The sequence below is a fragment of the Amblyomma americanum genome, chromosome 2, assembly GCF_052857255.1.
Source record: "Amblyomma americanum isolate KBUSLIRL-KWMA chromosome 2, ASM5285725v1, whole genome shotgun sequence".
Classification (NCBI taxonomy): domain Eukaryota; kingdom Metazoa; phylum Arthropoda; class Arachnida; order Ixodida; family Ixodidae; genus Amblyomma; species Amblyomma americanum.
Window position 1 is genome coordinate 42,411,650 of NC_135498.1, and position 17,336 is coordinate 42,428,985.

Consider the following 17,336-nt stretch of genomic DNA (forward strand, 5'->3'; position numbering starts at 1 on the left):
ATTGTTACCCAGATTCCCGAAGTTGGTTTCCGCCCACAAATTGGAACGGAGGACGGCCTTGCTAATTTGGCTGCTGACGTGCTTGACCACTCTCCGCAGAGTCACCTTATACGAACCGTGATCGCTACAGACATAACAAAGGCATATGATAACATCCTTCACTCTGCCATTCTTGCCTCCCTTCAAACTCTTGGTCTCCCTCACCGGTTCCTCCTCTCCATTCACGCCTTTTTAGCAAATCGAAGTTCGCCTTCATGTGCGTGTCCACGGAAACCCCTTTGGTAACTTCACTTCCAACAGAGGAGTGCAGCAGGGCTCCGTTCTTGCCCCCACATTATTTAATGTAGCGTTTATTCCTCTTGTTCGAGCCCTAGAGACCATCCCTTCTATCCGTGTGTTTGCGTCCCAGCAAACGACGTACCTCCCCAGGTGCGCCCAGAAAGGATAGAATGTCCCAGTCACAGTACAACATTTATCGAACATTTCCAGGCCGTAGAGGCAGGACATAGAAACACAAGCAAAAGGGCAGTGCGCCCACTAATGACCTAGAAACGATTTTTCGAGGGTGTTAAGCAGAAACAAAAACAAATCATAGCATTTTGGTCCCAGAAAGGTAACTGGGAGAACGTTTTTGGGACCAATGCTTTTCACCAAAAAATACAAATTGACTCCTAGATCCCTTTTCTCTCTCCCTCGCGCCAAAGCTACGGGGAGAGAAGGTTTTGCTCTTGCACGCACCGTTTTGAAAGAACAAACAGTTTTGTTCGAACAGCCGAAGGAAGCGCAGTTCACCCCGCATCTCTCTCGTGGGCCGTCGGCTCCATGCTGCAGGCAGGCAGGCGACGGCGGTCTGCCTTTTCATCGCACCGCCGGGAGCGGCGGTCACCAACGTGCCCGTCTTCTATAGTGTTTCCAACTTCAGCACGGTGCGGCGGTCCCTGCAGGCATCTCCGACTACCAGCAGTCCTGGTTGCGCCGCTGCCTAGCAGAGGCGCAGTAATGGCCTCCCGTCGCTCGCCCGGTTTCCTCGCTGGACGGAAGCCATCTTGCGCACACGTATTCGCGCAGCCCCTAGCCGCTCTCGCGCAAGCCCCAGCGCGCGGCAGCTCTTGCTCTCATCACTGGGCTGTCGTGAACTTCGTAGCTACGGATTCATGGCAGCTTTCCCGCGCACCTCGGCGTGCCCACATAATTTTCTTGGAACTGGTGCAGCGGCGCGCGGCGCATCGCAAGTCTTTTGCACAGCTTCACGGCCCTACACCATAATGGCGCTCTTACAGGCGTCGTCCGTGGCAGCGGATTTCAAGGCCATGGGCGACTCCTAGCGCGCACTCTGCATCCCTCAGCGCCTCCGACGACTGTGGCGTGTTGTTTGGCGGCAGCGTGGCCGTCCACTGCGGTCATAGGCGGGAGAGATCTTCGGAGGCCCACCAGACTCTTTCTGCGAGTGCCCATGGATTAACCTGCTCTACCGATATTGCCGTCCTGTCGCGGCGGTATAGTTTGTGTTGTGTTCGCGTCGCTGACTCCCAACCCACCCCCACCGGATTACTTGTGCCTTGATCACCTTGATCTCGCCTCCCACGCCGTATTGTGCCACACGCGCGGTCTGCTGTACCATGGGTGCGGCGCGCCAGGGCTCCCGCCTTAAGACGTCCCGCCTTTCCATCCGGCTCCAAGCAGTCTTATCTCCACACTTAGTCGCAAGAAAATAAAACGGGGGTGTAACGAGGATGTAACGCGTATGTTTGAGCGTTCGCTGTGCCGTGAGAAGGACAGAAGGCGGCGTTGAATTCATATATATATATATATATACATATATATATATATATATATATATATATATATATATATATATATATATATATATATATATATATATATATATATATATATATATATATATATATATATTCGCCTCGTAGAATTAATTTTTTTCTCCTGTTTTGATGACACGCTCAAGCTTACTCCGAGGGTCGTGCGAGAGGCAAAGCGAGAGGAAGGTTTCACCCTGCAGAAAATCCGTGACCTGAAACCGCGTATCTGTATCGTACGTACGCCCATATCGTCTTTTCTTTTGACACCCAGGTTGTTCTTTACATGCGTTTGCTTTTGCGTGTGCATATATGCTTTTGTACTCTTTAGATTGTTTGCTTAAGGTGCATCAACTTTCAGCCTGTATTATGTTTTTATTGCTTCATTTTTTTTCCGATTTCTCAGAGCTAGAGAAAAATTTGGCCATTATTATATGCTGGCGCCGTAGTGCTCCGTACATTGTGTGTTAAATGGTGCATACATATGCGTCTCCTGTTTGCATTCATTTAAATGCAAAGAGCACATCTAATAAACTGAAATTACATCTGAATTGCGCTGCTATTTCCTGTTATATTGGCGAGATCGGGCGACTTTTTGAATTCATATTTCCTTTGTGTGTAAAATTCTAGCACATTTCATGTTCTTGTGGCGGGAGCAGCACAGCACGAAACAAAGAAGAGAGAGGCGGGAATCGACGCTGACTAACAACCAGATTTTTAATGCACGTTCGTCGAATATATACATCTCGCTCGTGCAAGAAGGAAAGAACAGAAGCATGATAAACGCATAAGGTGTAGACGTGGTAAAAGATTAGGACAATGCACGCAGATAATCAATTTCGCTGTCACGAAACGCTATCGAAAGTATGCTGACGCATACGTCGCTCTTTTGTTGTATGTTGAAGGCTTCTTCAATCTCCCTGGTCCGTTGATAAAAATATGACATGATGACCATTGTGTTGCTAAGCTGCAGGTCACATTCATGCTCTCTGCAATGTTTTGCTAATTCACTGCTGATGGCGCCCTTTAGAGATCTTTTGTGCTCTCGAAGCCGTTCATTCAAACAGCGCCTTGTTTGACCAATGTAGGTGCGTCCGCATGACAGAGGTAGTTTATAAACCCTCTTTTCACACACTTCAGATGTTTTTTCAGGTGCTTTTTCATGCAATGATTTTTCTTTGCTCGTTGTTGACTTTGGCGCACAGGCTCCTTAATTTGTTGAGTGCTGACATGAGCACTTTTACACCAGCTCTTGCGCCTACCTTTTTGAGGCTGTGGGAAATGCCATTAATGTAAGGAATGACCGCGTACAGCTTCCTTTCTTCTGATGTGGTTGTGACATATTTTATGCCTCTAAGTGCTTACAGAATCCCTTCTGCGACACTGGATAGCAGTTTCGTCGGGTAACCTGCTGCTTTCAGCCCACTGCTCTGGGCGTCAAAACTGCCTTGAACTTCATGATGACAGGATCTCGTCAATGCGGCTCTCATTGCTGCATGCTTTTGCTAAGGACTAGAAGAACTAGGACTAGAAATAACAAGTGAACTCCCAGAAAACAACGTTATGCGATTTCTTGACGCTAGCCTTTCTAGGCGCTCACATATGCTGGCGGTACGGACCACGAAGCTAGAAGGGACTGCTCCCCTACACATCTGCGCACTCCAAGATCTTCAAGCGGAGGTTGAAAAAAAAAACAGCAATGAGAGCCGCATTGACGAGATCCAGTCATCATGAAGTTCAAGGCAGTTTTGACACCCAGAACAGTCGGCTGAAAGCAGCACGTTGCCCGACGAGACTGCTATCCAGTGTCGCAGAAGGAATTCTGCAAGCACTTAGAGGCAGAAAATATGTCCCAACCACATCACAATAAAGGAAGCCGTACGCGGTCATTCCTTACATTAATGGCATTTCCCACAGTCTCATAAAGGTAGGAGCAAGAGCTGGTGTAAAAGTGCTCATGTCAGCACCCAACAAGTTAAGAAGCCTGTGCGCTAAAGTCAACAGCGAGCAAAGAAAAAATCAATGCAAGAAAAAACACCGGGAAAAACATGTGAAATGTGTGAAAAGCGGGGTTTATGGAATACCTCTGTCATGCGGACGTACCTACATTGGTCAAACAGAGCGCTGTTTGAATAAACGGCTTCGAGAGCACAAAAGATCCCTAAAGGGCGCCATCAGCAGTGAATTAGCAAAACATTGCAGAGAGCATGAATGTGACCTGCAGCTTATCCACACAATAGTCATCCCGTCATACATTGATCAAAGGACCAGGGATATTGAAGAAGCCTTCAACATCCGACCAAAGAGCGACGTATATGTCTGCATACCTTCAATAGCGCTTCGTGACAGAGAAATTGATTATCTGCGTGCGATGTCTTAATATTTCACCACGTGTAAACCTTATGCGTTTTTCATGCTTCTTTCTTTTCGTTCTTATACGAGCCAGATGTATATATTCGACGAACGTGCATTAAAATCTGGTTATTATTCAGCGTCGTGCCCCGCTCTCTCTTTGTCTCGTGCCGCGCTGCTCCCGTCACAAGATCATGCACCAAGCAGCCCAAATTTTTACCTTGTTAAAGCACATTTCATGTAAACAGGTAAGTCTGAATGGCCTAGCCAGCAAGCATTCACGTGAGTGGACAGATGTATTCACCACCTGTAATGTAAGCATGTGCCTGAAATTTGGAACATATGTGCGCTTAGATGCCTGAAGTCTGCATGAAAAAGAAGAAATAATTTTATTGAGCCAGAGCCGAGCAATCTTGCATTAACCTTTTGGGGCTTTCCCTGGGACGCACAACTTTTGGACACGGCTAGTTGTGGGGGCGTTTTTTGGATGTCTTCGGGAAAAATGAGCACCTCCTGGGGAGATTCCAAATGTCCTCATGGGATATTTCTGGGAGATTTTGAGGAGGTTTTGTGTTTGTTGGGGTATGCCAATGATATAACCCTGTGGTGCTGTCATCCAGACGCGTCTATCCATCAGTCGGTCCTTCAACACGCGCTGGATGTATTGACATCTCGCCTCCCACCTCTGGGTCTAACACTCTCTCCTACTAAATCATGTTTCATTCGAATTGGAAATAAAGCCGGCTTACGGAAAGCTCCCCCTTTAAATTTTACGGTACATAATTCTCTGATTCCTCAGGTAGAAACTGTCCGTATTCTTGGTCTTCTCCTCCATACATCTGGGACTGGCACCCCGTGGCTGACAGCCACCCGTAAATCGGCTCACGCTACTCTAGGTCTGATTCGTCGCATAGCTATGCGCTCTGGTGGCGCACGTGCTCATACGGCCCGCCAGCTTGTGCGCTCTATCCTTCAGCCACGGATAGTATATCAGGCTCAATTTCAACGTCTCACCCGCAGACAGTGGGACTCCCTTGAAGCTATCAATCGTGAGGCTATGCGCGCCATAACACATCTGCCTCGTTTAACACCCATACCTGTACTTCAGGAGGTCGCCCAACTTAATACACTCAGTGAACTCATCGACCAACGGGTGGCAGACAGAGCTCGAAAACAGTCTCTCCAACTTCTTCGTTTAAAGACACTCCCTCCGTGGTCATACTGTCAGCTCACAGATAATCGCCACACTGTTTTCCCGTCAATATCAGCCAGGAGTCTGCCTGAAGGGTGCATATTGTACACCGATGCATCACATACTGCAGAGCGGGGAGTTACTGCTGTGTGTAGTTCCTTCTATGCGTGCCGCCGCGGTGGCTGAGTGGTTACGGCGCTCGGCTGCCGGCCCGAAAGACGCGGGTTCGATCCCGGCCGCGGCGGTCGAATTTCGATGGAGGCGAAATGGTATAGAGGCCCGTGTACTGTGCGATGTCAGTGCACGTTAAAGATCCCCAGGTGGTCGAAATAATTCCGGAGCCCTCCACTACGGCACCTCTTTGTTCCTTTCTTCTTTCACTCCCTCCTTTATCCCTTCCCTTACAGCGCGGTTCAGGTGTCCAACAATATATTAGACAGATACTGCGCCATTTCCTTTCCCCAAAAACCAATTATATAATCAGTTTAGATTTTTTTCGTGCGTGAGAAAAAAGTAACAAAAGGGCTTTCTTTCGTTTCTTTTTTTCTCTACACATGCTTGGTTCATGAAAAACAGAAAGGAGCAGTAATTCTCTTACTCGCGGTGGGCACCTGAACCACGCCGTGAGGAAGGGAATGAAGAAAGGAGTGAAAGAGTGAAAGGGGTGCTGTAGTGCTGGGCTGCGGATTTATTTCGACCATGCCGGGGTTCCCTAAAGGGCACTGACATCGCATAGCACACGTTCTTTCTTGCATTACGCCTTTACATAAATGTGGCCGCGGGGACCGGGATTCGACCCTGTGACCTCGTGCGCAACAACCGAACGCCACGTCAACTGAGCCATCGAGGTGGGTGCGCATGAGCACAATTTATACTTGACGTCGACGACCCAGAGGCCGCTCAGAGAAGATGAACAAGAAGAAGAAGGTAGCAGGCCATTTTCTCCTCTACTGTCCAAAGTTCGCACTTCAGAGAAAGATTTACCTGGAGGTCCCTGTCTCCAGGTTAGGGCTCCCTTTATCTTTGCCAGTATTATTATCGTATGGTGCGAACGCCAGGGGATTTGCATTGGGTTCTATTTGTGGGTTTCTCCACGATTACATAATTGCAACTGGTAGGTTGATGTGCTAATTCTTTTAAAGTTCTACGTGTTCTTCTTTTTTCACCAAAATGCTGTCTGTTATTTAACTGTCAATATTGTTCTGTTGTTTTTATTCATTGATTTTTCAAAATTCACGATTGGTGCTACAATTTTGTCGTCATCTTCCATGGAAACTTCTTTGTTTATTCAACTAAACCTTGGTCAATCCCCCCGCGTGGGTATGTGCCATTTACCTGGGGTGAAGAAGAAGAAGAAGAAGAAGAAGAAGAAGAAGAAGCCCATCGCAGCGCGCGTACACCAGTCCAGCCGGTTTTCCGAATATGAAATTAAACCGTGAGTATCCCGTTTGGGCAATGGTGCTGTTCGCTGTGCGCAAGTTTAGTATCCCAATACTCTCAGCGGCAGTCTCATGCTCTGGACTGTAGTAGCTGTGCAGAGATAAATATTTCCACCGTCGCAGTCGTATGTCGTAACAATAAAAAGAAGGCTAATCAGCGCAGTCCTGTATTCCTCCTGCTGCATTTTAACGAAGCAGGGTATTCTTTTATAGCTTCTAACCGTGCTTTAACAGAATTTCCATGGAGGCCCGTGTATTCTTCAAGACTACCATTTACGCTTGTAAGTAGTTCTGTTATCCAGGCAAGCTGAGACCTATATTGGTGAGATGGGCTCCCAGTACTGAAGCCCGTGTATTACTAAAGCTTTAGCTATGTACATTGGCCAATGTCGCTACGCACGGCTTCCGCACAGCATCTGTTCGCAGGATAAGTGCGCGGACAGAACCGGGGTAGATTGATCGTTGCAGAAGTGGACTCGCGCGAACGGGCGGACACGAGAAACCGGACACCTGGAAAGCGAACAGGGGAGTGCTTCACCCTGTACGCAAGGAGGCCAAACTTTAACCGTCAAACGCATTTCACCCGCAGAAACTTTCGCGTTCATTTGCTATGTATAGCGTTTCCCGGGAGTGGGCACCCTTGGGGATTGGCTATCTGTGGTCACGTGGGTCAGAGGGGGCCAGGGCTAAGGAGCATACGGAGAGGAGCCACGAGATGGCGGGGCCTCTCTTGGAAGAGTAGAGGGGCGCCACGCGACGAGAATGTGTGTTTGTGTTCCAGGAATTCCTGGAAGTGGGTTCAGTACATTTTACCCGCCGCGGTGGCTCAGTGGTTAGGGCGCTCGACTACTGATCCGGAGTTCCCGGGTTCGAACCCGACCGCGGCGGCTGCGTTTTTATGGAGGAAAAATGCTAAGGCGCCCGTGTGCTGTGCGATGTCAGTGCACGTTAAAGATCCCCAGGTGGTCGAAATTATTCCGGAGCCCTCCACTACGGCACCTATTTCTTCCTTTCTTCTTTCACTCCCTCTCTTATCCCTTCCCATACGGCGCAGTTCAGGTGTCCAACGATATATGAGACAGATACTGCGCCATTTCCTTTCCCCAAAAACCAATTATTATTATTTTTATAGAACGGAGAGGGTTTCGGTTCACCTATCACTGACAGTTCATCCCTTTGGAGGGAAAAAAGCAATAATATGTTAGCAACCTGTTACAATCTGCTGTATCCTGTTAGGAATCCGTGTGAACTTGGTAGAGCGAATGCTCCCTAGAGGCGGTAGTATCGGATTCGAGCCATATATATGTTACGACGAATTTTTTCAACTACGAGAATTGGCGAAAGCTGCGTTGACTTCCTTAGTAGTCTTATGGGTTCTCTCGTGTGGATAATAATGAGTGAATTATTTTTCTCGATTTATTACGCAAGTCTTGTACCGTTCATTCTTTGTCCACATCGGCCACTGGGTATCAGCTTTTGATTCGACTCGCCTGGGGTGAACATTGCAGAAATCTGTTTTGTTTCAAGGGGTCTGCAACAAGGTATTCATTGTTACAGCGTTAATTTCAAGCTGGCGGTCACATTTGTTAACCACAACGTGCATGCACATAATTCAGCAGTCAAAGGCATATATGCGTTATTAAAGCTTCCTGCGGCGTGTTTCCCTTGTATTGAAGGGGCTCCAGAATTGATTTAGGCCACCTGCATGTCTTTAAAGTGAACTGAGTCTGTTTGCACAAGAATTTTTACTTTTAACTTGCATCTAACTTACGCATCCGCTGCCTGGTTCGACGGTACAAACCAGACTGCTCAGCATAGCAGATACGTCACATAGTCATCGAGTTACCGCGTTGAACATGCTTTCAGCTATAATCTGTCGCATATATCAAATTATAATAACATAATTTGGCTACTCGCAACAAAAAAAGTGGGCAGCCCCCCGCCGCCCCCCCCCCTCCCAGAAAAACAAACAAAAACAAAAATGGCGCTTGGGGGTGACAATCCGGACACCAAGACAGCTAGCTTGCAGAATGCCACTTGACTTTGTGACGCCATCTCAACCAGACCAGCGGGTTGTAAACAAACTATAGTTTCTAGACAAAAACCTAGACAGAGAATCGAAATAAAAATGAGAAAAAATGGTTATGCAAATTTCGGCGCCATGACAGCGTAGCGGTTACCTGCTACTGCATCTAGGAGTCCGAATGTGGCGGCTGGTGGACCGGCATTTGCCAAGAAACCGATGCAAACACACACCGAAGTTGCAAAAGAAACTGCAATAAACGTGAAATATAAATGCTGAAGGTGACATAAGCATCCTCATAGTTTTATTATGGAGACTTCACTGCACGACATAAAATAGAGCATGGCTCGCGTAGCTATTCGTGTATTGGAGTGCCTTAACTTGCGCCCAGAGACCATAATTTTCAAACCGTGCAGGCATTTAGTAAAGACTAACTGCTGGTAGAACGACTTTGATTGGTTAGTTGTCTTCAGCTTCACTTGACGTATGCTTATGCTGATTTTGGCCTTTATTTCAGAAGCCGGCGATCAGCAAGGTGGAAGCAACCAGCCTGACCCACAAGGCGCGTTCGTTTTCTTCGATAACTATATTAGTTAACTGAGTGCCTAATGCAGCCTGCCGTGTATCACGTCCAGAAGCGCCCTTTTTATATGAAGTGCCCGCTTCTTCACGCAGTTTCTGTTGCGTAAAACTTATTAGGTGCTGATACGTGCGTGGTAATCCCAATTAAGACAATACCAACCTACCAACAGGCCTACAATGCAATCCTATCATCTGGCCTACAACCAAGTCCTTCTAAGGACACCATAACATCGCGAAACTGTTTTTTTTTTCGTAATGCGCATATTCCTGCCATGTTGCAGCGACTAACTTACAGGGCTATTCATGAAATTGGAACAACGAATTTACAAGCAAAGTTTTTTTCCAAGGAAAAATCATTTTATTGGCAAAGTGGAGGTGCTCGTCCAACTGGTCATTTGTTCAGTTGTTAAATTTTAATGACTGGGTTTTTGAAAAGCATGCATTAATTACAAACAAGGAATTAAGGTAGTTTATTCTTACACTTTAAATAGAAAATTTGTTGCTCTTGTTTACTTGTGTTTCTGATGAGCTCAAACAACGTCTACTGTGTGTTTCGCCAACCTCACGAAGAACCAAGGGTTACAGCGCATAACGTTTCATTTAATTAGGTCGTGACGTCAGTTGTTTCTAAGGCACCAAGAGATGGGGATGCAAAAGAACAGTCACAGTGCCTGTGCTCCGACAGTTCGTCACACAACCAGCGCACTGTTTCTTTCCCAGAGACTCAATTAGTGCCGGTAAATCTCGTCAGGCGTGTCGAACGCGTCGTAGCGCTCTCTCTGCCGTCTGCGTTGTCACTGACCCTCCATTGAGGGGGCGTATAATTGTGTTTAAAGTAAGTGGTATCATCGGCGTGCTTCTGCTATGATCAGTGTGACGTCATTCCCAGCGCCTATATACGTCACCTGCAGCAGCGATCAACGGCAGACGACCGAATGAAACGGAAACAGAATGAAACTTTAGAAAATGCGGCCCCAGGTTACACGTTCATTTGCGTGCCGTACAGTCGAAATTTCCTGCATAATTTTTTTTTCTGGTGTAGAAAAAAATCAACAAATGGTATTATTTTTTTAAGTTGCTGAGTGCATGTGCAGTCCTCTGTCGTGGGGCTGCAGAGCTGACCTTCGCGGAAAATGCGCTCAGATCAAATCGCAGGTGCGAGGCGGATGGAAAGGCTTTGCTACTGCGCGATGCGTGTGTCTGTACTGCACACATCCATCCCCTACCTGACGACCTGGTTTCTTAAATTTCTTCCATCATTCGTATGGCCAGTAGTAATACATCTGTAATTCGCGTTCGTGAAAGAGCAATCTCTCTTCTGCTTGTTCAGAATCTTTATGGAAGACGTACAGGAGCCGTCTAAGAAAGTAAGTATACTTGGAAGCAGGCTGTGGAGTGTGCAGCAAAAAAAAAAAACGATAAACAAACGAAGGGCAAAAAAAAGCTTATTGTGCTGCATCCACTGTCAGTTTAAACCGTGGACTTCAGTGAAAGAACAAGCATTCATGCTGAGCAAAGTGATGGTCTTTGTGGCCCGCTCATCACAGACGTGCCCCTGTAGCTTCCGAGGCAACGCCTTGTATCCAGACGACGGACGAGGGACAGAAAAGCAGCACCTTCAAGAAAGACTGTTTCAAACTTGTTTTCGCTTCGAAATAAATGCGGCCCGAATAAAAAGCTCGAAGACTCGGGAACTGCACCTGGCATCTTGACTTCTTTGTTTAAATTGAAAAGCATGAGAGCCATAGCATGAGAGCAAGAAAAAAAAACGCTGTAATAAAATTACACAGACGGAAGAATTGAAATTTCGCTTGAAAATAAGTTTGTACAAGCTGATGCGGCAGAACAAAGCGTTAAGTCCGTCTTTTCCGTGGCCATAGAGATACAACCGAGACGTCGCAATTCCGCTTGAAAGTTGCGCAGCTGTTAGTTAACGAGGATGCGGCACAAAATAGCTTAAATTAGGCGTCAGCTACATTAGGCAAAGTTTAATGTTAACGTGGCTTCAGCATTAAAAGAGCGCACCGTGATTTCTCATTACCGGGAAGTGATGCGTGAATCCAGTTTGATCACGACACCCCGTTATCATTACGTGATTTAAGTTTTCAATTGGACGGAGCACCGGTGTTACCAACTATGGCTGCGCAACAAGATACCGGTCAACTCTCATTACCTCGCTTCATGGAGGAGGGAAAAAATTCAGGAGAGGCTGTTACATCACATTTTTGAAGCAGGACGTGAAGGCTTCCTCCTGCTTGAAGTCTTCCCTGGAATGCTTGGTATGTTTCAGCGGTGGAAGTCTATCCTGGAGCTTGCAAAGCGTATACTCTCTCTTTTAGGGAATGCTCTAGAGGAGAGTTTGTTCCCATGAAATGTAATAAGCGTTTAGCGAGCATAGTACACTATAATAGTAGTAACATACATTTAAAAAAAGCAATACATGAGCGTCGCCACATAGCTAGTTGGAGCACTGCGCTAATCTGGAGCAAACACGGTGCTAGTGATAGCGCGAGCTTTCTTAAGGTGTCCGTAGCAGTCTTGATAGCAGGCTATTTCGTTTCGCTCACAACATTTTTCTCTCTCCCGCATGGCAACCCCGATGACAGACTAATCTTTGCAAACCTACCTCTCCTTTTGTTGATCATCGGCTGCCTGCCGCTCTTCTTCATGGTGGTCCCTTCTGCGTCGCCCCGTAAGTGCAAGCCGCTCGGGCGCTGCTCCGAGAGTACACTGCTTTTCCCGCAAAACATCCGGGTCCTCATATACCGTATCCTGATTTTGTCAGGCTCTTAATTCAAGTGCCCACACGGAGTGACCAGCCTGCTGTCTTAAGATCTACACGTAGGCAAAGGAGATGTATTCTGCTCTTACTGCAACGAATCTCGCGGGCACGCGTTGCTGGACCATCAAAGGCGTTGTTGTTTGACTGTGAGAAGTGTGAATGCATGCCACCTGTCAGAACACTTACAAAGGTTTGACCGTTTTTTTTAAAGGTTAATGACGTGGTTTGGAGCATGACATCTTAAATCCCCCTTAAGATATCACATGCTTAACCCGCGGCGGAGCGACAGCTTTTTATTGAAACTTTCATATTATTCGCAGTATCATAAGTGCACGCATACTTTTGAAGGGATGTAGCATTGAGTGATGCAACTGCCGAGCATGGTTATCTACAGAATAGTTACATTTCTTTTACTTCAGTGAGCTCGTACATCGCGGCGTCGACGCCCTTCGGGGCCGCAGAGTTCGAGAACCCGCCCAGCTCCGCAACTCCCAGCGCGACTTTGAGCGCGCCAAGGGTGCCGCCTGCCGCCGCCAACGAAGACGAAGCCGTCGATGCTGCGGAGCATCAAAATGCGCCGCAGTCTTTCGGACACCGTGACGGCGTCTCGATGAAGCCCTCGCATAAACCCAGGGCCGCTTCCCACCACGACCATCGGCGTTACTTCACGCCGCAAGAGTCACAAGGAGAGCGCCCAAAGAGGCCGCAGCACCGCCAATGGTCCAGCCTTGCTCCAGCAAAGCTAGCTACGCGAGAACCGGAACCGGAACCCCTGCGGTCTTCTTTGAGGACGGGCGGTCCTTTCGAGCTGCTCCCAGGAATGACGGGGCCCAAGGGAAGGCGTCTCGCGAGACGTCTAGTGCGGAAACGCCGCACAACGATCACGGCCGTCAGCCGAGAACATTCAGCGACGTCTACGGACTCCACGGGAGACGAAAGACCGGAGGTCAGCAACCACGACCTGGACGCACGCGAACAAGATGAAAGCCATAAGCTAGCTGAACATGTTTGGGAGATCATCGCAAGGACACCGATCGTGCCTCCCGGTCGCACCGAGGGTGCTCGTCGAACGAGCCTGACACCGACCTTGTCGGGACGACAGTCTCCCAAACGCTTGCGTAATCCCGAAGAACTCGGTTCAGTGGCCGAGAATACAACGGCCTATATTGTGCCGACGAACGAGTCATGCTACAACTCATCGCGTTGCAGATCGTCTTCCCACGATAGCGGGGGCGGTTCACGCGAAGCAAGAGGAAGCGATGTAATGGAACCGGCAGCGGCGACGTTACTGCGTTCTCCGGAACCTTTCTTTGACTCAACAGGTACCGGGAAGAGTTCCAGAAAAGCAGGGATTGATGGAGAACCAACACAGACAGTCGAGGCCTACACGACAACTGCTGACCTTTTGGACTGGTTGTTCGCTCACGGTATAAACAATGGGTGGTCGGGTAAGGTACCTTCGGAAAGAGAGCGTGGGGCACAACCTCGCGTTTCCGAGGACACACAGACGACACAATCCGTAAACACTGAAGCGCACACTGGCGGCATGACACCACAAGATCTGCCGGGAGCCATGACCTCTGGAGTGGAAAGTTTAACTGACATCGCTAGTCCGGAGAGTGCCCGAAGCTCACCGGATCATTTCGTCAGAGTCTCTGAACGATTGTTGGAAACAAAGACTGCGTGTACGCCTCCAGATGTTCACTCGGCAGTCAACACCTTCAATCTTGAGTCCTTTCGCGAGTTTCCAAATCGTGCTGCGGCAGGAGAGAGCGCATCTAGCAATGAAGACCACATAAGCATACCTCACAGTAGATTATACCTGAGTGACATGGCTAGCACATTCACGCTGAGTGACGGTTTGTCGTCATCTCTAACTCCACCGGCAGCACTTTCACGTTCGAAAGAAAGCTTCAAGAAACCCGGCGTTGCTGAGCCCGCAGAAAACGCTGTGCCTCTGCCAAATTCTTCCAGCGCGCACGAATTTCCCCTGGAAGCGAACAACGAAACACACGCCAATGACGGAAAGCTTAGTGGATTCACCGGTGAGCCCCTATCGCTTTCCACCAAGCCTGAATCTGGAAATGAGAATGCCGATCTGAATTCGGGAGGTGCGATTGATCTCGGAGGAAGTGAGAGTGACGATGGTGATGATGACGGTAGTGAAGAAGACGATGATGGTGACGACGGTGACGCCGATAACACCTCCGGGAACAGCAGCAAGAAGGACGCCTGGCCACGCAGCGGTCTTTTCCACTCGTTTACTAGGTCTCAAGGAATACTGTCTGGTACGCCTCGACGGAACTACAGGAACGATGACAAGAATGTGGCTGGTTTCAACCGACCGTTCGCTGCAACATTCGAGAAGGAAGCCAAGGTAGAAGCGCACATGCCTACCCCGGGCAATGAAGGCTCGGCCGCTATTGACAAGAGTTCAGAGCCCTCACCGAAGCTCAAAGATGTGCTCCGGGAACACGACGTTGACAGTAAGGTGAAAAATGGCACACTTGAACCTACTACGATTCTGGCTGAGGTTACGCGAATCGTGGACCTCCATTCGGTTTCGCCCGCTTCGATCAATCTCTCCGGTCAATCATCAACAGATGGGCAAGTGGAGATCACAAGCGCAACGTCTGGGCAAACCGCCACGGGTGAAAGTGCTGAGGCAAGTTACGACACTGCACAGCCTTCATCTGCAGATCTTAATTCGTCTCCCGAACAAAGCGACGACCGTGACAGACAACTTCGAAGTGGTAGCTCCCCTGAAGCAGCGATGACTCAGAGAACCACCGTTCAGAGTGAACGGGAGCCGGTCCCTGAGCTCAAAGCCAAGGCCGAAAACTTCAAGCCGAGCACTGTGTCTGAGGTAGCTAGTACCACCGTGACTGAAACGGTGGGAACAACGTTTTCTGTTGGGATCGAAAACACCACCCAGGAAGGTAGTGAACGCGATGCACATTTCACCAGTAGTTCATACTCTGGCTCAATGAACCACTCCCTTTCGTCGCTAAGCGAGAGTGAAAACATCTCAGTTGTGCCTGCGTCTTCAAGGACAGAGCAAACCGAAAAGACCAGCTCGGAGGCGTCGACAAGAAGGCGCAAGTTTGAAACAACCAGGCATGACACCGCACCAGATATCGTCGACCTTACGTCGCCGACTGGAACCATCAGTTACAAAGCGTTGGGTAAGCACTCGAGTCGTACACAAAGATATAGTGACCAAATGCCGTTTTATCCCCTGGTAAAATATGAGCAGCGCATTTAAGGAAGCCATCACCTTGCACTCGTGGCTTCTCCACTGCTTGGAAGATGCGATATGGAGTACATAAAACTAGCGAGGAGAGGGGGGGGGGGGGAGGGGGAGTGCGAAGGGGGTTACACGGGTGGAGGTCTTTACCAAAACACTCGACAGGCGGTTACCCTGCGCGGCTCGCGGCGTGTCTGAAGACTGCCAGGTGCAGTGAGGAGCATACGTCTTTATTTTACTCCGAGGTTAAACCAATTCAGTAAACGACCCAAAACTGCAGAGCAAGGTGGAATGGTTTGTCATTGAAGAAGCTTAACGATACAGTCTGGAACGGTGATGAAAAAGACTGATTAGCGCGAAAATAGGATTTATGTCACTGCAAGCTTTGGACACTAAAGAATTTGCTCTTAGTACTGACGGATCTTTCTTGGCAAGAACACTCGATTAAAAGTAACACGCAAGAGCGGTATTTAACAATGCAAACGGCAAATGTAACTCAGTGCATACTTTTCAAGTACTGAAAAATAATTGGGGGTTCCTGGAAGCCGCAATGAGTGGGGTCGCTAAGCTGTGGTGCATCGTTGTGACTTAGATGTAAGTTTTCCCCGGTAATGCTTCGTCGCCTGAAACGTTGCGGTTTCCGCAAATGCCGGGTGTTTTCCCCGCGATGCGAATGAATGCTTTGAGCACTGCCACTTACTGTTGCGTTTCTCTGACTAAGACCGAATCGTGCGAGCTTTATTCAGAGCATCACCGGCCATGCCAGCCGAGGTCTGATCTGCACAAGCTGTTGTGCTGGACTTTTGCACAACAGCTATGACGTGATGCGGTTACGAGGCATAGTGTAACGAGCAGCGGTTCCATGCATACATTCCAAGACGTTCTGGACCACGTGGAAGTAGCGTCCTTGCTGGCATGACGTCAACGACCAGTTGACGTGGTGCTTCCCGTGTCGTCATTGCCGATTCCATATGGGAGATGGCAGCAAGTGCTGTAGTCGCGAATGTAAGGTATTAAAGTGACTCGGCATTTTAATGCTGGTAGCATGAGGGTTGTCGTCACACCAAAACCCCACAGAGGTCCGTTGAAAAGAAATTAGCTGATTGGTCGATAGAGGTCACGTGAACGTGTGACGTCACAAGCTGACATCGGGTTGTGAGTAACCTAGTTTCGAGTCAGCAACCTAGACAGAGAGCCGAAATGAAAATCAGAAACGAACGAGATATATGCAAATGTCGGCACCGTCACAACATAGCGGATACCTGCTACTGCAGCTACCAGCCCGACGATTGAAAAGAAACTGACGCAAACGCACGCAGAAGTTCCAACAGAAGCTACGTCATATGTGAAATCTAATGCTATCGCATTCCACTCTTATGGTAATTAAACTTCCCCACAGTTATTTATTTGCACCGTCTCTTTAGTGTTAAGAGGCTTAAGCTGGAGGACGTAAAAAGGAAGAGTGGTGCCTATCCACGGGTACTTTGAGACCTTCCATTCACTGAAATGTTTTATCCAACCCACTGAGTTATCGGGCGTAAGGAATAAAAAAAATTACCGGAGGCAGCAGACGCGAATTCACGGTATGTTCACTCCTATTTTCAGGTCACGCCTTGCCAGAGAAACTGGACGTCATGTGTTCCATCGTGGCTACGTACGATGGACCTTTTCCTGTCGGCCTGTGCGACAAGATCATGCTAAAGGACGCCGTGGCGTTCGATCAAGTGAAGGTCAAATTCACGGTCCGTTCGTACGGCAAGTATAACTGCATTCCTTCATAGCCTATCTTTTTTGCATCCCCGTAAAGCGGTCTGGAGTACACCATCTCTCCACACTCACCACTGCTTATACCCACTGCTAACGGACGAAGGTCCAACCGGAAAGGCGAATAGAAATGGTAATGGT

The 17,336-nt window shown here is 48.4% G+C and overlaps 1 protein-coding gene across 1 annotated transcript in view; it reads left to right on the forward strand.

Annotated features, from left to right (window-relative positions):
* LOC144119654 (uncharacterized) overlaps positions 1–17,336 on the forward strand; it is a 32,254-nt gene that overhangs the window by 1,774 nt on the left and 13,144 nt on the right. Inside the window, exons 2-5 of the mRNA XM_077652220.1 lie at positions 10,733–10,769; positions 12,009–12,094; positions 12,604–15,369; positions 17,037–17,186. Coding sequence (XP_077508346.1) covers positions 10,733–10,769; positions 12,009–12,094; positions 12,604–15,369; positions 17,037–17,186 — 3,039 coding nt within the window. The remainder of the gene's footprint in view (positions 1–10,732; positions 10,770–12,008; positions 12,095–12,603; positions 15,370–17,036; positions 17,187–17,336) is intronic.